The following is a 27,913-nucleotide window of genomic DNA, read 5'->3' on the forward strand; positions in this document are numbered from 1 at the left end:
TCATTGAGTATTTGGTTATTTGTGTATTTTTTTATTAAGGTACCTTATTGCTTTGTTATCCTAATACCCTGTTTTGCTACCCTCATATCCAAACACTCATATAATCTGATTTATACTCTTTTACCCTAATCTTTCAGATTCTTTGCTATTTAGTCTTGGGTTTGTATGTCTACATCTCAGCTGCTGTCTTGCTCTGGAGGGGACAGGTGTGTGTGCATGGGCAGTGGATAAATCTAGACCACAGCAGGGTCTGAGAGTACCAGCTGCTCTCTCATTTACTGGTGTAGTGTAACAGAACTGAAGAGCAGCAGAGTGATTGTTTCAACACTCCAAAAAGGGAGCCTTGCTTCATGTGAGGCAAGACCCTGTGCATATGATTCTTATGGGAAGCTGTGCTCAGAGTGCAGGTCTTACATGTTTGTGTCCCTTTTGTTACACCTTGCAACAGAAGGATGTAATTTATTTAACCCATCTGTGTTGGGTTTCAGTGCAGTTTTCAGAGGGGATCCTAAAGTTCCAACTTAGAGTTCACCAGTTCTGTACTTAACAGTTTTCTGGAGGCAGTTGTAGGGAATGTCAAAATCACACGGCAAAAGTGATCCGTAGGAATTCCTGGTGATTCTTGTTCTCAGTTTCTACTTGCTTATATCCCATGCTGTTCCATTATAATTATTTGCAGGCTGATTACACAGTGAATTTTTTAATATAATATATTTGAATGTCATAAAGTGAGCTTAGTAAGCTCACTGGCAAGTGATTTAAAATGAAATGTCTATAAATTATATGTAATCATGGGTTCCAGTGAATGAATATCCCAGAATCAATTGAAAATGCAGTTGTTAATAGTGACTTGGCATAAGATCAGATTGTGTATTTGGCTTCTGTGGCAGGTACAAACATATCATCACAAATTGATTCTAGTAGCACTGAAATCCACAGGAGGACAGATTCTGTGTTGAGATAATTTACTTACCCTGCTTTGGCCTGTTTCTCCCAGGAAGATTTGTACCTCTTCTTGCTGATGCCATAATCACTTTAAAAGTTTGACCTTCAAAAATCAGATGCAAGCTTGTCCATGCTTGTGCATATCTAACCACTTTCTTTTCAGCATCATGTAACAGCAGCATGATCCCTGTACCTGTGGCAAGGGCTATTTAAAATGTGCTGTTAATGTTCCTTTCATAGCTGCCTGTCTCACAGGAGTGGTTGGATGTCCTAGGGCACCACTGATGCTACTGAGATAACAGCTCACTTTTAAATTTATTTTTTTTTTTAAAGGCACAAAAAATCCAAAACAAACAAAACAAAACGAAAAAAAAGACCACTGATGTGAGCTGTTTATGAGGCAGGAGTCTGCAAAGGTCCACAGGATTGTCTGCCAGTGCCTGTCTGGGTAGATAGGCTTGTCCTGGCTTCCCAGCTGGCAATCACTAACGTGTCACACACAAAAATGTACCAGTGGACATCCAAAGACTGGACCAAAGGGAATCCTTGGGACTCCCTGTTCTTTTCCCCACCTTTAATGAGTAAGGAGGCAGGCAGGTAGTGACACCAGGTTCAGGGTGAGGCTGTTGTTTCAGACAGGTTCATTGGCATGTCCAGATACACTCTGTTTTCCTGTCATTAGCCCAGCAGTATTTTATGGGCAAGCCCTGCTTTTCAAAATCAGCAGTTTGGGATCCTTGCCCTTTGTGTTCTAGTTAGCAGCTTTATGCCTTCAACATCCATGGGGATTGATTGCCATAATGCTGTGGACAACACCTGTGAGCTGAGAGGCACCAAAGCCTTAGCTACAAGGACTGTAAGTTTTGCTCACACTGTTTTTCTTAATCATCATCCTCTGAACTTAGAACTAAGGCACTGCTGGCAGGCACTGTGCTTTTTGTTTAGCCAATTTGTCAAAGCCAGCATTTATGGCAAGTGATGAAAAGCACAGAGATTTGCTCCTCACAGTCACATACCATGTTTTAGTCCATGAGGATCATCACATAGTTCATTTGCAAGTCAGTATGTTCCTAGATGTAAGACCATATACTTAATCCTTTTTGTTGTTGTTGTTAAAAGTATTCCCTACAATTACAAAGAAGTTTGGATTTGATCAGCAGAAGGGACAGGTAAAAAGACCTATCCGTGTCCACATAAAGTTTAAGGTTAATGACAGACCCAGCATCACTAATGATTTTTGGGGACAGAAATTTTGAAATGCAGTAACTTTTAGTAAGGCTTTGTTAGTGTTTCAGAGATGTGCATTGAGGATTTGAAGTTAGGTTGGTAGAGCTGCTGGAGTCAGCAGATCACAAGTAAATCAACGGGACTCTCAGACCTTTCTATGTTCCTTACATATGGTCTGTGTGACAGACATCTCTGCTTTCTTTCCAGTTGCTAAAAAACACCATCAAACAGCTCTCAGGTATTTCAAGAGGAAGAAGAAATCTTTAAAACACTTCTTGGGCACAGCCCAGAGCAGTGTGTTTTTATGTTGCTGGAATGATTCTCCCTGTTTCTCTCATTCTCTTTGCCTTAGGTCTGTCTACCCAGGTTTTCTCCGAAGCTCAACCAAATAATGAAGTTTCAGCCTTTAGATCTCTCTGGGCTGCAGCAGCATTGAGTTGCAGCTCACAGACAACGAGGTGCAAGCGAGCAGCAGCACGGCCTCCCCCTCCAAGCAGCTGCTGGGACTTTGTCATCTTTGATCTTGAGGTGCTGTCACTTGTACCCAAGTGCGGGGTGTACGCGTGGGCCTCGTGCCAAACAACGAACACGCTCTGTCCTAAGGAGCTTACAGTAGGACATCAATATTGATTTTTCCCCTCTGCTGCTGTGGTTACTAGGTAAGAAAACATGAAAAGTCGGAGTTTATTACTCACATACTCCTCAGTCATAAAGCATTCTGCTTAGGGGCACATCCTATAAACTTTGGGTCAAATGGCAAGTGTGCACAGCCTGAAAAACCCTTGACAACAATTTAGCATAATGCATTTCATGTTGAAGTTATTTTTCCCTGACATTTATTTCAGAAAAAGGCTTCCTTTTTTAAGCAATGGGCTACATGTAAAATGAAAAGGCAATCCAGTCTGTCTTTTCTATGTGGTGTCGCTGATAATCACCACTTTTCTCATGGTTACCATAGTAACTTGGCATCCTTATCTGCCACCTTTTTTGGCACCTTGAAAAAAACTATTTAAATTCAGTTCTCTGATAAACTGGAAGCTTGGCTTCACGATACCCATGGGAGTATGTAAGTGTCACAACAATGCTTGTCATTTTTTCTTATTTAAGCAAGTGTTTAACTTGCTTTTTAGCAGCTGAACAGGCAGGTCTAACTGTGATATTTTGGGATCCTGCTGCAGGTGCTACAACCAGAACAAGTGTGAACACCCTGGATGAAACCCCAGAAATAGCTCTGAGCTCCCAAGGGATCACCTGCAGCAGCCCATGATGCAAAGACCTGAGCAGGATTCTGCTCTTATCATGCCACTCTGAAAGCAGTTCTGTTTCCAAGCTTGACGCTTTTCAAGAAGAAAAATAATCTGTGGACATTAAGCTACATGGTAAGAATTATTATGAAGGTTCCTGTGGTAAATCAGCAGTGAATCAACAACCTTGTGATGCTTTTAATCACTTTCCAAGTGCGTGCCATGCAGTGTGCATGGCAGATGAGAGTGGGCTCAGGCTGGGGATGCTTCAGAGCTGAGAGACATTTCTGAAGGTGAGTTCAAGGGCCAGTGTGGCCCAGCTGAGCACAACTGCCCATCCCCAGCACTTCCTCCTCCTTTTTTTTGCACTAAGGGCACCAAAATAGTGCTTGTGATACAGGTCGTTTTTCTAGTTTTGTCAAAATGTAGCCCAGATACATCCCTCTGCTCATGCAGCCCCTGTGCTGGTGCCCTTAAGCCCCTCTGCACAGAAATACCCTCATCAGTGGAAGAGAAGAGAGATGTCATCACCTGAACAGCTGGTGTTAGCTCCTGGCCATCGGACACAACCATCCAGTGTATCTGCAGAGGGGCTGAATATTTCCTGAAGCCAGAGCATTTGGTGATCCATCCCTGCAGCTGTGGCCTCTTCAGCAGATCTCAGGTTTTTTTACTTTGTTATCATGTTCTTTTGCCAAGAGTTTTGAAGAGCAGACAGGTTTGAAAGGTATGCGGTTGCAAAACAACAGAGGAAAAATGCTATCAGGAGCCACTACAGAAAAAGCAATTTTACTTATGCAGTGTGGCTGGAGTGCTCCTGGGGACTAACAGCATGTCCTTGTCTCACTCCTTACAGATATCTTCCCTGGCCACTGCCAGAGAGAGGAGATACTGGCTGTGCTGACAGTGGGTCCTCTGCCCTGACCAGGGACAGTCACAGTAAAACACTTCTCATAAAGAAACCCAGCTAAGCTCCTAGGGCAGCTGCTACTACACCAGTAGTGCTGGTCTACTTCAAACAATGTTTACATTATACTGCTCAGGGTTCTTCTCTATTAAAAAGTTTATTATGGGATGATTGTGCATTTCATCTGCGTGGGAGACCAAAAAACCTTAGGTCACACAAATTTCAAACGTCGTTTCAGAGCACTGCATATTTATTAGGCCATCTGCTGCTGCAGTGCTCAAGGCAAAAATCTTTCTCCAGCCAATCTATTCACAGCTACCAAGTTACCACCTGATGTGCAAAATATCAAAGCTCTGGATGCATTTATTATTGTGCTGGGTAGTTTTCTAATTAATTCATAAAGCTCAGGAAATGTCCCATGCAAGAGTTTCCTCCACATTAGGCTGCTGTTTTCTCACCGGAGCTTGAGAGGGGCCCTGAGGAGGAATCCTGCTGTGCCAGTCGGCTTGTTGTGCTGAACACACAGCTGGGTGGCACTGCATTTTGCCATCCCAGCCTCAGGAAGATGGATTCTGGCTGCAGATACCTGTATGGCATTTCCTCTGAAGCCATGTGAGGCCCAAATTAAAATAGCTGCTGCTTTCCCGGGGTGGGGGGGGGGAAATAAAGAAAAGCAAGTGGCTTTTCAGAAACAGCCAGTTCCACCACAGCATTAATGTCTTGTGATGTTCACAAGAATACCAGAAGATGATCCAGCTTTTAGATTTCCTTGTTTTTCCTTTCTAGTAACCAGAGAGTTATACATGGTGCAGGTACATCCATGATCCCAGTGCAGCCCACAGCCTGGGCCCCTCTGCAGCCCCTCCGTGGCCCAAGAGGCTTTACCCAAACACACACCCACAACCTTTAGAGCCAGGATCTGATCAAGTGCTACCATAAAAATCACTCTCAGGGCTGGGGCAAGTGCATTGTGTTCAGAGACACGCAGACCACAGCACAGCAGTGAGAAAGACACCACTCATCCACTCAGAAATAGCTGAACTTTTCCAGGTACCATTTGCTCCACCCCAACTCATTTTTAAGCCCTGCTCTCCTACTTGCAATTGTAAAGCCCTGGCAGCAGGGAGAGCTTCCCTGTGCCTGGCCTGCACCTCAGGACCTCTCCTCCCCTCACTGACAGTCCTTAATGCCACCAGGGCCAAGCTGCTACTGCACTTACGCTTTTGCAAGTAGTTTGCAATGCTCTGTGGTGAATGAGGGAGGGTGAACTGAGAGGGCAGGTGCCTGCTTAGGAAAAGCAGTGAAGTGTGTGTTAAAAAAGAGCAGCCTGCCAGCTCTGTGCCACATGTCCCTGCATGGGGCTGTAAGCCCTGGCACACCGGACTGCTGGGGCTGGACAGAGGAAAACAGGGATGGACGGGGCAGTGTGAGAGCCTTGGCACCTGGGAAGGGTTCCCGCCATCCCCAGTGAGTTGCTGGTCCCTTGAAGTGCTACGTAGTTCCTCCCCAAGCATCAAAGGTAGCCAGGCCCAGAGTCACCTTTTCTGGGATGACACCGAAGGGGCCGTAGCCAGACCTTGCTGTGAGGCTCCTGGACACCAGCCCAGGGCATCATTTCCTGAGCAGCAATGACAGATTTTATTCAACAAGATGCATTTCATAAAGGACTCTCTGATAGAAACAGACCCTTCCCCGCTCAGTGCACACTTATAGCAAGGCCAGGAATCTTTACACTCAGCCCTGTGCAAACCATTGAGACTCCATCTCCTCATCCTGCCCATGGGTGTCTGCCTCAGCAGTGGAGCTGCAGGTGAGTGCCTGGCAGCTGCTGTGGCATCCACACCTCCCTGAACTCTTGCAGGGCATTACACCTTATTTAATATGATGTGTAAATCCCCACATGCCAATAGAAGGAAATGTTTGACTGGTCTGTAAGGTGCTCAAAGGACACATCTTTTACTGATGTCTTCTGTTAGCTTGTGAGTAAAGCCAACACACGCCAGGTGCTGCAGCACCTGAGAGGAGTGTGTTAGCTCACATCATCCATCACTCCATCTCCTGCTGCAACTTCCCCTCCAGAGCCACCTGCAAGCCACATGTGCACAGACAGAAGGTATTTATACCTTCCTCCAAGTGAAACATGGGGCTTCATCTTCCTTTTGTGCACTGATCGTGTTGAAGGTAATCATGAGAACACTTTGCCACTGTTAGAAGTTAATGATGCATTATTTAAATGGGAAAGAGTCATTTAGAGCCAAATTTATAGCTGGAGCTGTAACACTGAACCTCAGGCACAGTTCTGCCAGTGCTGAGCCACAGCGGCATTGCCACTGCTCGTGGCAGGGAAGCCACACTCAGTCCCAAAAAGGCTGGTGGCCCAGGGGAGCTGCTGGCCTGGCTGTGCTCCCTGGGACAGGCTGTGTCCCTCCTCGGGCTCTGCTGGCCCAGACCCAATCCATGTGCACCCGGGGGCACCCACAGCCCAGGAAGCCCTGGCCACAGGCATTTGCAGGTATTTGCACAAGTGTCTCTGGTGCACCCAGTGCAAGAAGGATACTGGTGCTAATTTATGAATTTGCTTTCCCTTACTGGTCCCCTGATACCACCAGCTCTGCAGTCCTCTCAGCTGTAAACTCAGTGCTATTAGATTAAAATGCACAACTATGTGACACCTTATAAACTACATAAACATGAACTGGCAAGGCCCCTTAACAATGAAGGATTTTGCACAAGATCTTCAGGCACTAACTCAGTCTCAGCGCTCTATTCCCATGGTGGTGGGCATGCAGTGCCATTAGGAAACCTTCACTGAATTATAACCTTTTATTCTCCCAAGGCATCTTTTTCTATCTGCCACAGGGTTTTATTTTGACCCACACATGAACATAAAAATCATAAGAGATTTTTTTCTTGGAAAAACGTGTGACATTGTGATGCTAGGAAAACAGCTGTTAATTTGGAGGTTATTTCAAAGCCAGCGGATAATTCTTATCCTGTGGGATTTTTCTTTCCAGTGAAGAGTTTAGTTTGCTGAATGGTCCCTTTCCATTTGCAGCACTGATGTTTCTCTTCCCCTGCATTAACATTTCACCATTCAGAATGAATGGCTTTGCTTATGGCTTTGAATTTTTCTTCCATACTTTTGACAATTGTTCTTTATGTCTTGTATAAATCACTGTAATGTGTGGTAAAGTCAAGCACATTCAACGTCTGTGAATAGTTAAGTTTCTGTTTCTCCTTTGTGCAATAGCCCACAATCATATTTTAAACCAGTTACAGTCTTTTATCAAGCACATGTTTTGGCATATTTTTGTAACTGGATTACTGAGCACACTCTTAGAACTCTTAAACAGCTCTAACAGACTATCATGTAAATCCTTCTTAATTCACGGTTAATTGACCACAGTGGTTCTGGATGAACATCTGGTGCCAACTCCCTCCTGTGGGCAGCTTGCCACCTGCTACTGCGTCTCCATGGAAATTCCAAAAGTTCTTCTTGAAAGACCAAGATATGTGTTGCAGGCCATCACCACTTCTGCAGGAAAAGCAAGCCAGGGAAGCCACGCCGTTTGCAGTGGGCTGAGGAATGGAAGAGCCTGCAGGCAAGCAGAGAGAAGCCCCTTAGTCCTCCTGGCATCCCACAAGCTTATTGGAAAAGCCTCAGTATCATGTGGTTCAAGGGAGTAGGAACACTCTGTTCCCACAAGCAGGAGGGTCAAGTCCAGGGGAGATGGGAGGTGACACCCAGCACTCAGGGACATTTGTGGCTGCAACCAGCCCAACAGCACCTGTGTCTGCAAACCTCCAGATCAGCATGTAGCAAGACCCAGGACATCATTTGTTCAGTGCAGTCTGCAGTCAGTGGGGGTGTAAGGGATTTATTTTGCTCATCTGATGGGCTGATTTATGGCTTGTTTAGTTGGATGCCTCATCCACATAGCTAATGTTGTAATTAAACCTTCTTAAAGTGCTCAGGCCCTCACCAGGCATGTGGTGTAACCACTTTTCCCCCCGAACAATGATTACTATATGGGGGAAACAACTGTGTAGTGAGAAAGGGTGTCAGGCAGGCTTGTAACAAATACCTATTTAGCAGGCAGAGGATGTTTAGTCCTAAACCAAATTGTATATTAAAAGTGGAAATTACTGAGATTGGGGTTTACCTGTGAAACCAAAATTACTTCGTGACGAAAATAATTATAGACACAGACTCTCTAAAAAACCACTTGTAAGCCCTCATTAAATAGTTGAAATCAAGATGCTTCTGTGAAGCTCAGCATCAGCACATTGGAGGGATCTCTGTGACAGAAGCATACCAGTGGGCTGTGTGTACACACCCCATAGAGCTCTGCCCCACATTTTTCTGGTGCATTGCAATGCCTTCCAAGTTTAAGGTCTTCTGAGAGATAACAAACCCCATGAATTAATATTAAATCAGGTGAAACAAGGCACAAGGGAGGAATCCTGTTACCAGAACAGGCTGATGAGTTTAGGGGGGTGGAAATTAAAAATATATTCATTATGTTATTAATAAATATAAAAATTATATTAAGAATAGTTGCTTATTACCTGTAATGAGGCAGCAAACACCCTAATGAGCAAGTCCAGAGGCACAGTGCTCACCCATGGCCATGGCACCTGGTTCACAGAAGCCCTTCTCCTTATTGTAAAGCAGCTCCTGTTCAGCTTAACTCAGTGCTGGATCTGATCAGGGACTTCTCTTTTGAGGCAGACCCAGCAGCCAGGAGAGAGACCTGTAGCTTTGTGTCTGTATAGATACTCCTACAGCAAGATGTGGTGGGTCAGAGAGAGCCAGGAGGCTCTGGGGCAGCTGCTCAGCTGAGGAGCACCAGAGAGGAGGTGTTTCTGGCTGGGTAGTGGCTCTGATGGTCCCACAGAAGCAGAAAAAATCCCACAATGCCATACAAAGGCATATTCAAGGCTCTCACAGGGTCAAGGACCTGCTTGCTGTCACCTAAACCTCCTGTCCTCCTGCAGACACAGAGCCAGGAACAGGGTGGCCCTTTCCTGTAACTCTCCTCCAGCTCTGCATCATGACTCTTCCAGGAATGGTCTCCTTGCATTCAAGCTTCATGGCTGAGGCTGTTGGAAGCTCATCAGCAACTGCTTGGATGTGGGCTGTTTTTCTAGTCAACTCTGTCTAAAAGCAGAGTCTTTCTTGAAATAGCAGGTGTTCCTCCTGGAAAAATGGTTTAAACCCAGATCTGGGAGAATCACTCAAAGGACAAAGAAGCTGCCAAGCCCCAGAGAAACACTCTGGTCTGAACAAACAGCATGTGCCATTAGTGTGCTGGGATATCAGTTATTCACCAGCAGTTTGACAGTGTCTTAAAAATTATGTTATTTGGGGGGAAAAAAATGTGGACATGTTAAAAACAGGAGCTCATCACAGTGCATGCAACATAACAGGCTCAGTGACTGTCAGATGTGGGAAGAAAAGGGGGGGGAGGGAAAAAGCCATATTTTTCTGGTGGAGCTGCATGAAAATACTTCTCTATAGAGTTTTTCAGGCAACTAGCCAGTGGTGCCAGATGGCATGTGGAATCATTCCTAAAAATGAACTGGTTGTGGTGCTGCCCTACATAGCAGTTAATGGATATTAAAGCCACACAGTTTTCAAAGAAATGCAGAGGGAAGTGCAGGCAGTTTGCAGCCTCCTTGGTGCAGCTACACATGGTGTGTGTGCACACACACTCACTGAGAAGAGCCATTAGCTTTGGCACTGTTTCTCTAGAGTCAAACACAGGAGAGCAGCTGCAAGGGGAGCTCAGGGAGTGGTCTTTTGGATGCTGTAGAAGTGCTACTTACTGATGGGGCAGCAGCATCTTGCACTGCCTCAGTCATGAGGGAATTTCTTTAACACGTGTTACACAAATGCCCCTCCTGTTGGGCCAATCTGGTCTGAAAACCCCTGGAGGAATCCACACCTTTGCAAATTTTACCATTTCCTTTAGTAGGATCAGTCATTCCCTCTGCTGTGAGGGGTTTGAACTGCAGCCACTGATGAGCATCTATCCCCTTGTGTACAGCAAATCTGCAGGGAAAACAAAGTATTGAAATAGAGCAGGCAGAAGAAAGACTTTTCACCCTCTGAAACAATAATGATGAAGTCTTGGTGAGCTTTCACTGTGAGGGACACTGGGCTGGGGCTCCAGCACGGGGCTTCATGCTCCCTCAGGCACCTCCTTTGGAAAGTGAGGAAGGGAACTCCAGCCTCTGGCTCATCAAATCCCTCAGTGCACTTGTCTTAACCAAGAGTAAAGGCTAAATAAACACATCTAAACAACTGAAAAGCACATCAACATCCAACTTCAAACTAAAATGTGGTGAAGTGTGAAATTATACCTTTTATTCCATAAATCTCCAGCAACCGGCGCAGTTCTAGAACTTGTATCACGCTTTTATACTGGCAGGGTTTAACACACCATGCAAAGCCCATGAAGTAATTACATTTTGTCTCAACAAATAAACAAAATCCCAGCTCATTCAACCCCTTCCATCTAAGGAAGGATTATAGACATTTCTGTGCATGTGAGTTTTCCCTGGTGATAAATCTAAAGCAGGTCACCAATCAAAAGGTTATGTGGGTTCCCAAGGGAGCAGATTTACAGAAAAAAATAGGGATGTTATTTGATGTCCTTCAAAGCAGTGTCACCCTGTGAAAACTACTTCACTTTCTGAAACTTCCTGAGGTTTATCTTCTAGTTAGAAGAAGCTTAAAAACGGAAACCAAACCTTGAACAGACCATTCTGGCACTTGGCAACTGCCCTTGTGCAAGCTGGCTACGTGCTTCACACCAGATTCCCATTCAGCTTTTTTAGAAAGTTATTTCATTTTGAAATAAATGAAGTTATCTGGGTGATGCTGATGACAGAAAGCCAGCAGGAAACAGTCACAGGTCCACATCCTGCAACACCAGTGACCAAGCCCAACGAGTCTGGGCACTCCAGACACCATCAGGCTGGAAATATTTGTCATCAGAGCATTTGTTGCCTGCCCTTCTGCCAAACCAAGGGTATGTCTGTACACAAGAAACCACAATTAATTTAACCAATTTATCTACTAATTGCTCTCAAATAAAGCCTCCAAACTTCAATTAGACCATTGTGATTAAATGCAATTAAAACCCTTAAAGCAAGTCAACAAGGACTGCAGGCACTCTCATTTCCAAAGCCCAGCACAACACTTCAGACACACAGGGACCAGGTCACTAAGATTCATGGCAAAAGACATTTTTTCCCCACCAGGCACAAAACAACAGGACACCAAAGACTTTCTGCCATTCCTGACTCAGCCTCTGCAACAAGACAACACCTTGGACAGGATATATATGTATCAAAAAGTTCACAACCAAAAGAAGGCAAAAACCCACAAGGTGAGTGTTAGTCAAGGTGTACAGGGCAAAGAATTTGATATTATGATCAATTATGACAAAACTGGCCAGACAAATCTAGAAAGGGCTCTGAGAAGCCAGAAAATGTCACTGGGGTGGGTGGCAGCAAGGAAGTGAGCAGCAAGGAAGGAAAATCAGGTTTCTATATATAAACCTGAGCCAGGTCTCTTGTTCCAGCTCTGGTCATTTATTTTGCTCTTTAGATTTTCAAAAAGCTGACACTATCTGTGTTCTAACAACCCCAAATCATTCCTCCTAATGGCACCTGTATTCAGATTTGTATTCTGCTGTGAGCTGGAGTAAAAGAAGAGCTGCAGCAGGCACCCCGTGGCCACAGCAGCTCCGTGTGTGTTCAGCACCAAGAAAAACCCAGCAGGTGGAGAAGAGTTCCCCGAGCTATTTCCTATTCTCTGTCTAGCAATAAAGACACAGGTAGTGTGTGGTAACTCTTAGCAGATGGTGACTTTTTAAAGTCAATTGCTGGATAAATGGTGCTTTTCTGAGTTTGTTCCTTTTCATTCAGATTCTCAGTAGCGTGTTCAAATGTCAGACAGCACCATATTTCTGTCTTTCATTTCCTTTGTGAGCAGAAATCCTCTTTAAGAAGTCTAGGAATTACAGCTTGGGAGAAAAGATAGGCTCTCTTGATCAAGTGATCTACTTTACAAATGTTATGGAATACAAGAAAAAACAGTAGATGCAAAAAGCCCCACTGGCTTTGTTCTCAGTGGAGAGTTTTAATTTCTATTGTACTTTTAAGAGAGACATTTTGTCTGCACTATAATGGTTTAGTGGATTGGTGAGGTCCATTAGCAGCACAAGGGCAAGATTTCCTCTGCTGCAAGCACAGAGAGGTTGAGGGGTGGATGAAAGACAGCTAATTGATCAGCTACCACTGTAGGCAAATAAGAATACTGGGGCAGCTGAAGGAGTACCTTCTTTAGCCCCAGTTGCCTCACAGTCCCAAGCCAGGGTGCCCATGCCCGTGGCATGCAGGGCTTTGGGGGCTACACATGACCTGGCCTGGCAGCCACAGGCTTTAAGGCTGAGCTTTAGCATAAATCAGATTTAGAGAGACGAGATTCAGGGCACTTTGGCTCTGGCAGCTAATCAGAAGCCTGTGGAACAGCTCCCAAATGTGAGAGGGCTGTTTATTGCTCCAAGCTGCCTTCCACCTATGGCCCGTGGGTTTACCTGCTTACCTTCCCTCCTTTACTTATCTGAGCAAAGTGGGTGTTCACCATGGTCCCAGAGAGCTTTACCTGTACCTGGGAGCTGCAACTAGAAAGCTTTTCTGCAAGAAAAGATACATCTGTCAGTAACTATGAGATATTTGACTGCAATTTGCTGACATTGCTGCCAGCACTAGGTGCCAGCAGCCCTTGCACAGCCCTGACACATATGCTAGACCTGGCCTGTATCAGTTTTTCCCGGGAAAGGCATAAATTATCCCCCTCCCCAAATCCTCCACTGACAGCTGGTCAGAGTGCTGGGATGCTCCATGTCACCCTCATGAAGAACCCTGTGGAGCTGGGAAAGCAGCCAAGGACATAGACAGTGTCCAGTCCCCAAAACCACATCCTCACCTGCAGGCTTGCACACTCAATGTCACCATGTGTCCCTCTGAGGCAGCCCATGATGGCTCACTCTGCCTAATTACAGCAAATAGCAGGCAGCTTTGGAGCATTCCGATGATGCATCTTCATAGTCCTGCTCTGCCATAACCAACAAGCAACTCTGGCCAGCCCAGTGTGCAGGGATAGCCTATGCTCCTTCAGCCACTCCTTTTCAACAACACAGACACTTCAGAACCAGCCACAAATAAACTCACGACCCTTGACCAAGTGCCAAGGATTGTGGCCTCCTGCTAACACATGACTACTCTGAAAAAAATAGAGGTGACAGACAGATGAAGCACCTATGTGACTTATGCTACTGTGGACCCCTTGCTGCCCTGGGACAGCCCCTCTTCCTCAGCTCAGGGCAGCTGTCCTAAAATCAGTGCCAGCATAGCAAGCCAGGGGGATCCAAGGTGCTTTAACGCAGCCATAATCTGCCCTCTCCACTTCACCTCTCCTCAGAGTCTGTGTCTTAGCCCATTTATGTATTGCACCTCACTAGAAAAAAAGGAAAGACATTCCCTGGCCAGAGGGAAATGTCCCAATTAAAAAGCCAACGGTGCAGAGCATTCTTGAGAGCAGCAGTAAAAGCAGCCACCTCTTGTCCTCAATTTATGCTGCTCCCATCACCCTGGGCATTATATTTGTGCTGACAAGGATCAGTTTAACCCCTGCCTGCGATCTAATAAAAAGCTGGCATGGTGGAAGCATGCATAATCTTTCTTCAGTGTCCTAGGAATGGGGGCAATAAAAATCTTCTGCTGCAGCTCAGTGGCCACTGCCTGGAATAAATAACTCCCTGCCTGATGCTGGCAGCAGGAAGTGCTTCAGACCACAGGCTTCTCAGACTCTTGCCCCCTTGCACCACCACAGCCCAGGGTGGGCAAATCATGTCAAACTAGATAAAACTGCCAGAAGTGCTGTATGGGTCAGACCAAAGCATCCTAACTCACTCCACCCGTGGCCTGTGGTGAGGAGCCAGCAAGCCTGTCCTCTCCTCCTTCTCTTCCCCAGCCACAGGGCACACAACCCAATGCCCCAGGACATCTGTGAGTGCAGCACAGGGCTGGTGGTGGCTGCCCACCAGCCCTCAGTATTTACTAAGGGTGAAGCAAATGGAAAAGTCCCAAAGGCTCTGTCACCAGTAAAAGACAGGATCTTTCCCCCCTCATCATTAATTGAGCGAATCAGCATTGCAGAGCTGGCATCACGCTCCGCTACGCTTTGTAATGAAATCACTGCCTGCATGTAAGAAACAAATTTAATGATATGATACTAATAGGGTTAGAAATTTCCCGTGCAAATATTAATAATTTATATCTACTTTCATTTTTTAATACTGCTTCTGCTCTGTAACAAGACAATACTGAGGTCTACCAGTCCCTCCCGCTGGTCTTGTCCAGAAAGGGTGCAGTCTTTACTGGGTTGGAGACAGTGGCCCCCAGCATGAGTTGATTGGAGGCACAAATTAGCATTTGGAAATCATGTCCTGGCCTGTTACCATATCTCGAAAAAGGAGACGATGCTTAAAAGACAAGCACAGCTTGCATGGCACCACCAGGCAACAGAGGATGGGTAGTGAGCTTTGGTGCTGCCCAGGCCCTTCCTGTAGGCATGCCTGAAACACTCACATTAAGAGCCAGGGCTGTTAATTGCCCCTGCAATCAACCTGGGTGAAATGCAGCTGTAGCCCAGGGGTTACAGACCACACTGGACAGCGCTCTGTGTTTTGAGGCAGCTGTCAGCAAAACAAGCATCCTTTGGGATGCAGAGCCAGAGGGATTTGGGCACTGAGACATGCCGGGGAATTTTGTTGTCGGAGCAAGGAGGTGTTTGTGTTAAATATCCTCTTTTTCAGCAGTAAAAAGGTATCTTAAAGAATGGGTAATGACTGGGGACCTGAGGGGTTGGAAGAGAAGCTAATTCCCCCGGACAGGCATAATTGCTGTAATTCAGAATGCTAAAAATGTGAAATTAGGAATAATCAATGGCTGTTTATGATCTGTGTCTATATTATGAATTCAGCTAATATGGAGTAATTACACTCCACTAATTCCTGGTATTTGTCATTGTTTGGTTGCAGAGGAGTCCTGCAAAACAACAAAACCAGATTGGCTGTGCTGGGCCCGCAGACTCGGGTCTCAGCACTGCACGAGCTAATTTCTCTGCTAATGGTAAAAGCAGTTATGATTTCCCTGATTTCTCTTCCTCTCCCAGCAGTGGAGTGGGTGTGGGTGTGGGTGGGCTGTGCTGCCCAGTGCTGCACGGATGCGCTACACAACAGCACCCCCAAAAGCCAGTACCACCACAGCAAACATCTCACCAATAAAACACCCCCCTTCTCCTCTTGGGAAAACCAATTTTTTTCACCTTTTTTTGTCCAATATTGTAATATCATCCCTCCTATCAAACTCTACCCTCACACATTTCTTCTTCCAGCTCATCCAGTAACCCTGCTGGCCTTGCACCTGGATGCTCAGGCTCTTTTCAGACAGTGGTGAAACCTACGGAATGTGTCGTCAGTGCTGACACGACTCAGTCTTTGGTCAGTGAAGCACTGCTTGCTTATTAACCTATGCAAAAGTGGGAGTGGAGAGGTAAGAACTGGAGTGGGATGGTTTACTGGTGGGGGCAGGAGGGAAAGGTGTGATCCTCAGGGACAAACCTCACCCATCTCTAGCATGCAGAGAGCAGGAAACGCAGGTGGTGTTTAATGCCAGATAAACAGAAGATAAGGCAGAAGTAAAAGGCTGTTTGCTTTAAAAAGGTGCTGCATTTAACATCTGTGGTAGGGGCTTATCCCAGCACAAGCAATCTGAAACCATACACCCACAGCACTTTTCAGGACAAAGTTTGCAGAGGGACAGTGGCAAAACTTCTCCTAAGAGAATGTCATTGTTTTACCCCCAAGAGCACCTCCTTGCAAAGCTGCATGTCCCTGCAGGTGCTGCAGAGCTCCATGGACAAGGGATCTAGAGGAGCAAGCCCCCCTGGGATGGACAGTCCTGCAGCCACTGGGACTTTTGGGCACCAGCACCCCAACACTCTGCACTGGCATGAGGAGGAGAAGGGCAGTTCCTCATCCATCAGCTCCCTCCTGTCCATTCCACCACAGTGCTCATTGCAGTGCAGAGACTTTGCACCACAGATTATTCATTCCCCAGCCTGGCAGCTTTTTGATATCACATCTATTATTTTTTTTCTTAATTTCTCTTTCTCTGTATCACACAGAAGCCTCCTGGGGGGAGCCTGCAGAGCCTGCTGTAATTCCATTGCTCTGCATCACTGAGTTATTTGCTGAGTCGAGATCAAGCTGATGCCCTGTTCAGGGTGCTTGATGTTTTCACTAACATTACATGTGATTTAAAAGCACTTCCCTGCCGTGTGCCACAGTGGATAGCCAGACCCTGGGCTGCTGCAGGACATGAGGACAGGACACAAGAGCTCCCCATGCCAGCACCTGCACTTGGGCTGTGCCACCACCGCATCCCACAAGAAAAGAGCACAGCTCCACATCCTCCCCTGTGATTTCAGGGAAACATTTTGGATGAAATGTGCAGTTCCAGAGAGCAGAGGGTTTTCACACAAGGTTTCTTCATTGGGATGACAAGGCCTTTGGCCCCACTGATGCTTTTTGCTCATTTCCCCTGTAAGCTGCAGCAACATCTCCATAAAGGACCCAGAGGGTCTCAAGTCCCTTGAAGCAGGAGGAGAAATTCATCATGAAACTGGCCTCCCCCAGGGCACTGCAAGCCTCACGCCACGGGCCCGTTCCTACTGGGTGGGAAGCAGGGGGATGGAGCAGAAACACGTGCTGCAGCTCAAGGGCTTGGGGCAGTTTGTTACTGAGCTGAGCCAGTTATTGCCAGCAGCTAAACAAACTAATAGGAAGGATATTTCCCCGGAGAGGGAGGAGGTTTCTGATTTAGACTGTGCTGTTTAAGCCCAGAATCTCAGCACAGCTAAAATTTCCTTCCGAGGGCAATAATTATCCCAATGCAAAGCCCAGGCCTGTCCTGCTCATTGTCTGAAGGGTTTTGGTGTAGAAGCTGCAATTTCCTCCAGTGCAGAGCCCAGCACCCTCTGCACCCGGGCTGCATCCTGCACCCCTTGCCCAGCACTGGGGGACAGCAGCAGGGGGGAAGCAGAGAAAAGCTCAGTACAGTTTTCTGCAGAGAGCACCCTCAGGTGTTAAACTAATTACCACAAAGCAATGTGGATCCCACAGGGGCTCTGCTCCAGCTCACTGCAAGCTGCCATCCCCTGCCACTGCCAGCCCTGTGCCTCCTCCCCTGGCTCTTGGCCAAAAATGGCTTTAAAAGCTGCAAGAGAAGAACTGAAAAGGAAAAAAGAAATGGGAACACTTTTGCTCTCAAGCTGCCAGGTAAATGAGGTTCAGCTTTGGAAAACGTATGGAGCCTCTAGTGCTAACTGCAGGGCTGGAGTCTCCAAGGAGTGATTTCTTCTTTCAGAAACATAATAATAACAATAAATGATTAAAAAGAAAATGGTCTAAATCTGTATCTACAGTTAACTCAGGACCCCTTCAGAGTTCAGGACTATTGCTGGATAAATAAACGTTTCTTTGAAAAGGGAACCTTCAGCCTCCTGCAAATAAGAGGCAGCAAAGTGGCTCTCTGGGCCAGCCCACACAAGTGCAGCACAGCCAGGGGGAAAACCCAATGGCTTGGGTTCTTCAGGATTTATGCTATGTGAGGGTCACTAGTTCTGGCTCCTTGCCCACCCTCACTCCCTGCCAGCCACCATGTGCTGGTTTAGTGCAAGCACAGTCAGTCAGGCTGATGCCCACCCTGAGAGAGGTTTTCCGCTTCTGATACAGGGAAAAAGCAAGTGCCAAAGTGGAGGGAACTCCCAAAGAGCTCATGGCCACAGGAATAACTACTTTTTTTCCCTCCTGCAGGACAGCTACTCCCAATCATTGCTGGCCACTGTGCCCTTTAAGCATCTCAGGTGCCCAGCCCTGTGCCAGGCATCCAGATAAGGCTGGGGAGGTGCCATGAGTCATGGAGGGCTGGGCTGGGCTGCTGCAACGCCCCACTGCCAAACACATGGTGTCCCAGCTCCCCAGGATGTCCCGGCAAACGGGCAGCCCGCGGAGAGGGACAGCACAGCCAGACACCGAGCGGTACGTAGGCTTCTCCCTTCCCTGACCACGGAAATAGGGCTTCTAGAGCATGACTGAAATAATGCCTTTCTGCAGCACTTTTGTCTGCTGGCAGGTTTGAGGGTTGCACTGGGAAAGTTTTAGTTGTTCCTTCTTGTCATAGCATGGAGGTGAAGGGGAAACCCCACGCTCTGGCATCCTTCCTGCAAGGCGCTAGTTTCACAGACAGAATTAATGAACTACCTGTGTTAATGGCAAGGGTTAAATCCGTGTTTCCACCCGTTATGGGATATGTGGTGTGATGTGTGGTCCAGGTCAAACCCCTTCAATCATCATGGCTTTGGATGAAGCTGCAGGGTGTTTACTATGCAATGCTCCAGCACACCACCCCAACTGCTTGGACACCTCCCAGGAGCCAACCCCTCAGGGTGCTGGCACCCAGGGCTTTGCTAGATGCCAAAGGTATATTTCAGGTCCTCTCATATGTGCAATTACTAAAATCCAGAGCCCTTTCCCAGCAGCTGCCCAGAGGAGATACTGCCGTATGGCCCACGCTTGCCCTGCGCTTTCAGCCCCAAGAAGTGCCTCTTCCCAGCACACAACTTGCTGCCAGCCCTCAGCGCCAACACTTGGGTCCCTCCTTGTGCCCTGGGGCTTGGACACAGGCCACTTCAGTACAACCTGCAATCCACAGCGCCAGGATGCCCACCAAGCTGCCATCCACCATTCCTGCGCTGGAGGGGATGCAATCACCCCTCTCCATCTCTCATTGCTGCCACAGCCTATGATTCACTGCTCCAGGAAACCTCACCAGAGAGCTCATAGTGATTTAGCTTCATGCTCAATGACACATACAGAGAACTGAACAAGCAGCTGCCAATGTCAAATAAAAGAGTAAGAGACAGAAACAGTGGCAGCTGTGGATGGGTGATGCTCCCATGGTGGCGGCAGCTGAGCACAGGAGGGGCTGTGCCTGCCCCATAGCAGGCAGTGGGTAGGAATGCACTTGCAGCAGGCACCAAAACCAGCCTGTGCCCCTTGCACCAGCCCCACGGAGCTCAGCTTCCCCAGCAGTACCTCCAGGTGCCAAATCCTGCTTTGGCTGCGGTTCTGCTCCCAGACAGGGCTCTGCTGCTTCAGCTGGGGCCAGCCCTGCACCCCTGCCCTCTACTGCCATGCATTCTCTATGGCTTCTGTTTCAGGATCAGGACCTCACCCTGGTTAACTTCCATCCTCCTGTGGTGGGACCAGCCCTGGACACACAGTGGATGTGCATCCACCTCACACCAGTCCCTCTTCTGTACCCCTGCATTTAACCTCACAGGAAAACACTAATTTTTTGGAGCAGTGACTCACTGGGCGTGGACATGCATGACATGTGGCAGCCACCCTCTTTGGAGCCACATCTCCCTCCCACACCAAAATGAAGGCTCGTTTGTGATCAGGGGCCTGCTGGGAGAGAGAGCGACGTGTGGGGCTTGGAAGCAGGGGGGGGGGAAAAAACCCCAAACTGAAAAACACCTGACATTTCTGAGGAAGAGAAGTGCAGTTTTCCGATGGTGCTGGGAGGAAACAGGAACATTCACCTGCCACATCCTAGAAAACCTCCCTGCCAGGGCAGATCTGCTCCTGTTCCTTTTTGGCAGTGATAACTCAGTGCTGCCAAGCAGCACTTCAGTCCTGAGCAGGCTCAGGGAGGAGCTGCTGCCTTACAACTCTACAGAGCTCTTTAGCAATATTTGTCCAATAACCTTCTTGTTCCTGGAATGGTTTTTAAGCAAATATTTCAGGTTTATTAGGCAAATATCTCTCTTTATCACTCACCACAGTTCCTTCTTTGTCCTGCTCCTGCAAGTTGTTTGCTGGCAGATGCCAAATGCAAACATCTTTTTTTCAAACATAGTCCTGGCCAAAAAAAAAAAAAAAATCTAAACAATTAAAAGATAATGTAATAGAAATCCCAGAGCAGGGCTACCCTTTTATAAATGTAATCAAGTTCCAGGAATTTCAACACCCAGGGACTTTGCACAATAAATGTTACCTGGGATTAAGGTGAAGATAAATAGGCCAAATAAATGACATCTCTAAAGCAGTAGGGTTTAGAATCTTCTTTTTCCATTTCTCTCCCTCTGCAATAAAATCAACATGTGCATAGAAAAAAATCCACAAATCTGGTGATGGAGAGTGCTGAGCAATGCCTGCTGAGAGGCTGGTATCCCCTGCCACAGTAGTGACCAAACAGGGATGGTTTTGCAAACCCAGGGGAGTTTTGCTCCACTCACTGTGTCTGAATCATGGCCCAGGTCCAAAGCCTCACCAGCTCCAGCCTTTGCTCATGGCACCTGCAGGAGAACTCAACAGGCTCCAAAAGCAAATCAATACCAATTTTGAAGGCTTTGCAACTTGGCAAGGGGGATTTTGAGGTCTGTCCCCCATCACACCCGTCACCTCATCAGGCACCGGGTTGGAGAGTCAAGCAAGAAAGAGGCTCCCTGCCTTTAAAAGCAAAACTTCATGCTGGGAGGAGCAAGAGGAAAGAGTCCTGTGCTGTCCTGCCAGATCCAGCCACAGACAGCACTTGTCCTCCAAAACCTTTAAACACTCCATTTTCAGCAGTGGCTCTTCCACCTGCTCAGTGAAATGGGCTTCTTCATGTCAGCTCCGAAACCCATTTCAGGGACACAGTGCCAGGGGGCTGGGATATGCCAGGATAAGGTGAAGCAGGGAAGAGCTGGGGAATGTTGTGGGCCCCTGTGCCACCTCCTGCAGAGACACATTCTTATTCAAGGCCACCTTCCTCAGGGAGGAACAGCTGCAGAGAGAAGGGACATGCTGCTGGGAAGCAAGTGTGCTTAGCTGATACCCTATCAAAACCACATTGCTGTGATACGCAGGGTACACAAATACCTTCCAAAGCTTCCTTTGAAATGCAGCCAAGCCCTGAGGCCACTCTCCTGTGGGAAGCCTCTAGCTCCCACAGGAGGAGCTTCTTCTTGCCACAGCCTCCTGGCAAATGTGGGCACAGCAAAGGGGTCTCCCAGGGAGCACTGTTGGGTTCTGGCTTTGGACAACTGAAACATCGCTGCGGGGCTGCCGCTCTGGCAGGGCACTAGCCACCCTGGCACACTGCAAACTCCCTCCAGGCTCACAGGCCAAGCAGGAAAGCAGCAGCTTCCCTCCTGCACTGTAGGGAGTTTTCTTTCCTCCTTGTTTTAAAGGCTGCCTAAAAGCCTCTTAGGGTGCTGCTGAAGCCCACTCCAGGGCAGAGCCCAGGGGAGCCTCCCACCAGAGCATAAAGGGAGGATGCTGGGTCCACCCTGGTGGCAAGGGGGGATTCAAGGTCCATCCCACCCAGGGGGCCAAGGCAGGACACTGCACCACGGCCATGGTCAGTCATGTGGCCACAGGAATTCAAGCCTTGGGAGGGAACTCAGAGGGGGCTGGGCAGGAGGCAAACCTATTCTCTCCTTCCTCATGACGCAGCAGCCTGAAAACCACTTTCAACCCAACCCTGCTGCAACCTGTTGCTCCTTATTTACCCTTCAAACAGGAAAAGCAACTCTCAGCGTATCTGTTCTACAGATTTTCTATGCTTCACTAAAGGGCTGCTTTAGTTACCATTAAACTCTTTAACTCTGAGCAGACATCTCACAGGTGACAATTTGCCTTAGGACTCCAGGGTGGTTTCCAGGACAGACATTGACCAGGCTGCATCTCTGAATTTCAAAGGTAGGAGCAGTTCCCCATCCCTGGGAGCACAGTAAGTGGGGTGGCAGGTGTTCCAGCCCATCCGTCAGGATGGCAATGAGAGGGAGGGGGGCAAATGGACTCACTCATGTACCAAATAGCTCACGCTCCAAACTACAACCACTCCCTATTCGCGTGGGTGAAGACACCGCAGGATTTAGACAAGTGGAAACATTTCTGTTCTTAAGTCAGGCATCCCAAAACCTGGCTGCTCTGACCCGCTCAGCGGCACTGCCCTTCTTCCCTCCCTTTCTGGTTTTAAGGAGGACAGGCTTGTTCCCACAAATGTCTCTGACTGGGCAAGGCCAAATGGTAGCTTGCCCTCAGACAGCATTTTGCAGTGCCTAATATTTGAAACCCACTTTGCATCATCCCAGAAGGAAAGACAGCAAAGCTGTGATTGAAGCTACACTCCTTGAGCTCATCACTATCAGCAGAGTAGAAAAGGGTGATCTATTACTGAGAAAAGAAGGTGAACCAGGAGTGCACAGGACAGTCCCAGTGAAGAGTTCAGAGGCTTAAAAATGAAGCAAGTTCATTCAACGCAGCCTGCTCCAATGCTCAGGGGCTGAGATTTCAACGTTAGGGTGGGACTGAGCACATGTGCCAGGTAGGAATTTATACATCTTTGGTGACCTCTTAGTTATTGCAAATATGCCTAAAGAGAGCAGTTAATTTTTCATGTAAAACCTGCCTGGGTTTGGTGGGTTACAGGTGTGCCTTACGGTATTTCCTTCTTTGTCTTCAGAGTGACCTGGGACCTCTTGCCACCCCCTTGGTTGTACTCTCTCTCTCTCCACCACCATGCGGGTGACAGGTAAGGAGGGAGACAGGGATTTACTTTTCTCTGTCCATTTTTTTACAGTTCTTTATGCCTCTTTCTCATCTACATGATGCTTTCCAAGCTCAGTTATCCTGACCTTCCCCTGCCAAAGCTACAGGAAAGGGTTTTGAAAGATTTGTGTGGGTTTCAGCCTGTTGTATTTTCCCCAGTGAAACCCTCTGTGGCAGGGAAGATATGGCTATTGAGACGTTCCTGGCTCCATAAGAGCCATTCAGCTGCAATATAAGTATATTTTTCTACTCTTTTACCATGCAGGACTGGAACGTTTTGCTCCGATGAGCGTTGCTTTAAAGCCAAATGCCAATCACATTTGTATTAGCAGCTGCTCGACTGTAGCTAGTGACTAATTGGGGGATAGCAGCTTTCCCAGTGCTGGGAATGTAAGAAATATTTGGATTTACAGAGCTTTCTGACTAATTATCAGATTTACTTTAATGCAGAGAGAAATATGAATAGTGCCTCCCAGTAGAAGGTTAATGCCTATCTGAGCATCACCACACGCTCTAGAGATACTAATTAAGAGATTAAAGTCTATTTAGAGTATGATGAAGGAGTTTTAGCTGCCTTCCCACACCACACAAGCACTGGCTGTCAGACCCCGTCCCTCGTAACCTTGGGATACATGGACCAAGGCCCCAAGAAGCCAGAGGGATGGTCCAGTCCCTGACCCATGCTGCTGCTGCTGCTCTCACCTGGCTCCTCTCCCATCCCTCAGTCATCATCCGGTACATGGCACTGTTCCTCACGCTGCTGGGCACCTGGTTCATCCTGCAGACCTACCTTGATCAGAACTGGAAAACCATCAGCCTGCGGAGCTGGCTCGGTGAGGTGCCACTGGGGCTCCAGATAAGGCCAGAGGGAGGGTTTGGCAGCCCCATCATGAACCAGACCCCATAGCTGTGTGTGGCTGCCATCATTTGCACTTGCAGTCCCTTGCCAAGGCTATAGCCACCAGCTCTGACCATCAGGGAAGGGAAGAGACAGCACAGTGGGAGGCTGCACGGGTGGGTGGCTCCAGTGGTGCTTGCAGCCGTGGGGAGCAGTTTTTGAGAGATGGTGACTGGGTGGCTGCTCCCAGTTTGGGGAAGAGCCAGCAGCTCTCCAGGATGTCTAACCCTCCTGCTTGATACCCACAGGTTCCACCAAGAAGTCCAGCAGTGAGTACCACTCCCAACTTCATCTGCATCACAAAACACCGCTCCAGGGCTGAGGGTGATACTGGAAAGTGTGATAGCTGCCCTCAAGACCCCTTTTCCCAAGGCAAAAATCCCACCCTCCCAAACACAGAGGAATTTTGTTCTTGCATACAGCAGCAGCACCTTTGGTGGGCTCTGCAAGAACATGAACCTCTGTGATCCCCCTGCCCCAGCAGAAGCACCCCCAGGCTACAGCAGGAAGCACATCACAGCCCCATCTGGACAGTGTGGTGCAGGTCCCTACCCTGGCCAAGAATGGGGAAACTCTGGGCAGAGATGCCTCAAGGGGCTGGCCTTGAACAAGCACCAGCTCCGAATGCTCCCCAGCACACCCTCCTCTGCAATCCCCATGGCAACAGCTGGGCCATCCTGCTGTTCACACCCAGAGAGGCACCTCACCCAGCTTATCCCACTCCACCCTAAGCCTCTGCACCATACACCTCAAACAAGAAGCTGGGCCCAGCCCCAGAAAAAGCCTATTTTGTGCAAGAAGCTGGTACAGGAGTTGCCCCCTGTGCACCAGTGCCAGCCCTGGTCAGCCCCTCAGGGACACAGCCAGTGTCCCCCTGTGGGGACAATGCCATGGCTTCCAGCTCCTCTCATCCCTCACAGGTGAGCAGCCACCCAAGCACAAGTGTGGGAACAAGCGGAGCTGCCCCCAGAACCATTTTGCCTTCAAGATCATCAGCGGCGCTGCAAATGTGGTGGGACCCTCCCTCTGCTTCAACGACGTGATGTAAGCAGCAGCTGGCAGGGAGGGGCAGCCCTGGCTGGCCTGGGCTTGAACAGGGCAAGTTTGGCCTCTGCTGAGCACATCAGTGGCCATCACAGTGTGTCTGTGGTTTAAAAAATAGTGAAAATAGTGGGGGGTATTTTCTACCACTTCCGGGTGTATTTTGCTATCTGCCACCACTTTGGCCCATCACAGTTTCACTGGCACCAGCACCTCCAGGGCATCCCTGCGCTTACTGGTGCTCTCTGCTTTCCCTTCCAGCCTCATGAGCAGTGTGAAAAACAACATCGGCAGAGGCCTGAACATCGCACTGGTGAATGGTGAGTAGGGTGGGCTCTAACCCCCCTCTCCCCACAGCCAGAGGCCCTTCCTCCCCCAGGAGGGAACAGGTCACCAGGGACCCCACCCCAGGCACTGGCTGAGCCAAGAGCACATCAGTTGGGTGTCAGATGGGGTGAACAGCCATGATTGTGACTGCCAGCACTGCCAGGGAGATGGGAACAAGCTCGGTTGGGTTGTGCACGTTGGATCCATGAACTCCGCCAACACCACATCCACCATTGCAGTGAATACGACATGCTGAGGGGAGAGCAAAGCACTGTGCAGCAGGAACCCCAGGCTGGTAGACAGGCAAAGCCTAGAGCCACCCCAGCACAAACTCACTCTGCTCTATTTTGCATTTTAACCTCTCAGGATCAAGTGGGCAGCTTCTGAAGGAGAGCACGTTCGACACATACTCCGGAGGTAAGCGTGGTGGCTCTGCTGCCTGGCAGGGCTCACACCAGGGCTGCTGGCTGCTCCCCTGGCATGTGTTTGGTGATAAAGGCTACTGGACTTTGATCAGGATAGCCAGCTTAGGCAGGGAAAGCTCAGCTTTCCCTGAGGCCATTGAGCCTGGAGTCCTCCTAATGCATCCACATCCAAAGTTGGCTTCTTTTATTTTTACATGCATGTAATAGCCTGACTGTATAAACCAAACTGAATAAACCAGGGCACTTGAGACCTGAGAGAAGCTACATTCTGAAATCAGCTAGTTACACTAATCTTGAGAATTTCCAAGTTTCAACTCTGTTTTTTTGAATGCTGGTGGTGGCTGAGCAGCAAATTGTTTCCCTGCCTTTTGCAGCAGAAAAAATGAGCTTAGGGCATGACAGGCAAGATGTAGCCTCCAGTCCCAGAGAGATGGGGCACAGAGAGCAGAGCCTGGTGGCAGCAAAGACCACATCCCTGCCCCTGACAGCTTCTAACAATCTAATATCAAGAAGATGCCCCGAGCTTCGGCAGCACCCCCTCAGAACCTGGCTGCCACTGACTTGCAGGATACTGTAAATCCCACTGTTGTTGCAAAGGTAATCCCAAACCTCTCCAGAATTTCAGTGGGACACCTCAAAATCATGTGCTAAAACCACCTCTATAGTGCTTTTGATTTACCCTTTGCTGTTAGAGCCTTTCCAGGGATCCATCTCCCTTTCTGCTTTTTGGTTTTGCAGCCTGTTCTGGCTGGAACTTTAAGGAGAAACACCAATATCATGAGCGTACAGGCAGAGTTTTTGAGCGAGACAGGAGGTGGGAGAGGTACCAGGAGGAAACGGCAGTTGGTTCCTACGCCACTAGATGGGGCATTGGACTCGAGCATCCTACGGATGCGGGATGAGGAATAATTCCCACAACACAGCAGAAGGCAGGATCGCAGGGCAGGCAGCTCTGCAGTTGAGCAGGCTTGTTTCTAGTGTTGGGAAGTAAATTCATGTAACAAGATTTCACATTTAGGGAGCAAACTTTAGACACAACTTTCCCCTGTAGTACCAGCAGGAGGAAAGTGCCAGCCCTGGGTCCAGCCCAGGCAGGAACACAGAATGAAGAATGCAGCAGCTGGGAGCCCATCTTTTCCCAGACCCACAACCCTGAATCCTGGTTGGCACCAGCACGACCAGGGTATTTCCCACTGATGTTCCTCCAGCTGCATTCCCTGCTAAATCCCTTTTTCTTTTCCTAATGCTTTTCTCTCACAGACATTAACAAACTGGATACCTTCCTCCAAGGGATCAAGGATGGCACGTTCGTGCTGGTGGCAAGCTATGATGATGCTTCCACAAAGTGAGTTTGGCCCCAGTAGCAATACTTGGCTCCTCAAAAGCCATCAGCTGGGGGCAGCTGGAGGTGCTACTGCCAGCAGCAGAGAGGGGACAGGAGGGGACATCCCCTGGTACCACACTAACACTTTCTTATCTTCTTCTAGAATGAACAACAAAGTACGGGCACATTTTGTGAAGCTGGGCAGCAGCCACGTGAACAACCTCGGCTTCCGGGACAATTGGGTCTTCTTGGGAGCAAAAGGACTGAAGAACAGGAGCCCCTTTGAAGAGGTATGTGGCCCTCCCCTGCCACCACATCCAGAGGCTTCCATCCTCTTTGTAGCACCTCCTGAGCCACATCTCACCTACCTCTCTGCAGAAGACCTGGGCCAGTGTTGTTCTCCCCCACATCGAGTGAAGCTGCAAGCTGTGTCACCGTGTCACCAACCTCTTCGTTCATTTTCTCTCTCTCCCTTTTTTTTCCTGCAGCACATAAAAAATGATAAGGAAACAAATAAATATGACGGCTGGCCTGAGCTGCTGGAGATGGAGGGCTGTGCTCCCAGGAAGATGGATTAGCAACAAGGCCCAGCCTGCTATGGAGGCAAGAGCAATAATGCGGGGTACACCAGCCCCATCACACCGACCCCAGCCCTCCCACCGCCTGGTCACACAGCCCAGCAGTGGCTGCCACTCCCAGGGACCTGCCATTTCACAGCAGGGGCTGTGCAGGGCTTGGAGAAGAGCTGAACAGGTGCCCACAGAGCCTGAGCAAAGGCCCTGCCAGGTTTGAGCTGAACTGTCCTCATTTGTGGGTCGATTTGGGGTTTTTTATT

At 48.3% G+C, this 27,913-nt stretch overlaps 1 protein-coding gene and 1 long non-coding RNA gene across 3 annotated transcripts; one reads left to right on the forward strand and one right to left on the reverse strand.

Annotated features, from left to right (window-relative positions):
- Positions 1-7,045: 7,045 nt before the first annotated feature.
- On the reverse strand, positions 7,046-27,548 carry LOC127388309 (uncharacterized). Its single transcript, XR_007890354.1, has 3 exons — positions 27,447-27,548; positions 10,153-10,378; positions 7,046-7,919 (listed from the first exon to the last, which is right to left on the reverse strand). It is a non-coding gene; the product is annotated as an uncharacterized LOC127388309 (long non-coding RNA).
- FAM3D (FAM3 metabolism regulating signaling molecule D) lies at positions 23,003-27,700 on the forward strand. 2 transcript variants are annotated; one of them, XM_051627666.1, is made up of 9 exons: positions 23,003-23,046; positions 23,789-23,896; positions 24,210-24,230; positions 24,882-25,005; positions 25,264-25,322; positions 25,696-25,746; positions 27,015-27,099; positions 27,242-27,368; positions 27,567-27,700. In XM_051627666.1, exons 1-9 carry the CDS (start codon positions 23,034-23,036, stop codon positions 27,654-27,656), a joined length of 678 nt encoding a protein of 225 aa, XP_051483626.1. In that variant the 5' UTR covers positions 23,003-23,033; the 3' UTR covers positions 27,657-27,700. The 2 variants fall into 2 exon arrangements, with proteins under 2 accessions (XP_051483626.1, XP_051483625.1); XM_051627665.1 differs by lacking the exon at positions 24,210-24,230 and adding an exon at positions 24,468-24,496 and having other exon boundaries at positions 23,034-23,046; positions 24,887-25,005.
- The last annotated feature ends 213 nt before the right edge of the window (positions 27,701-27,913 follow it).

The sequence above is a fragment of the Apus apus genome, chromosome 9 (assembly GCF_020740795.1).
Source record: "Apus apus isolate bApuApu2 chromosome 9, bApuApu2.pri.cur, whole genome shotgun sequence".
Classification (NCBI taxonomy): domain Eukaryota; kingdom Metazoa; phylum Chordata; class Aves; order Apodiformes; family Apodidae; genus Apus; species Apus apus.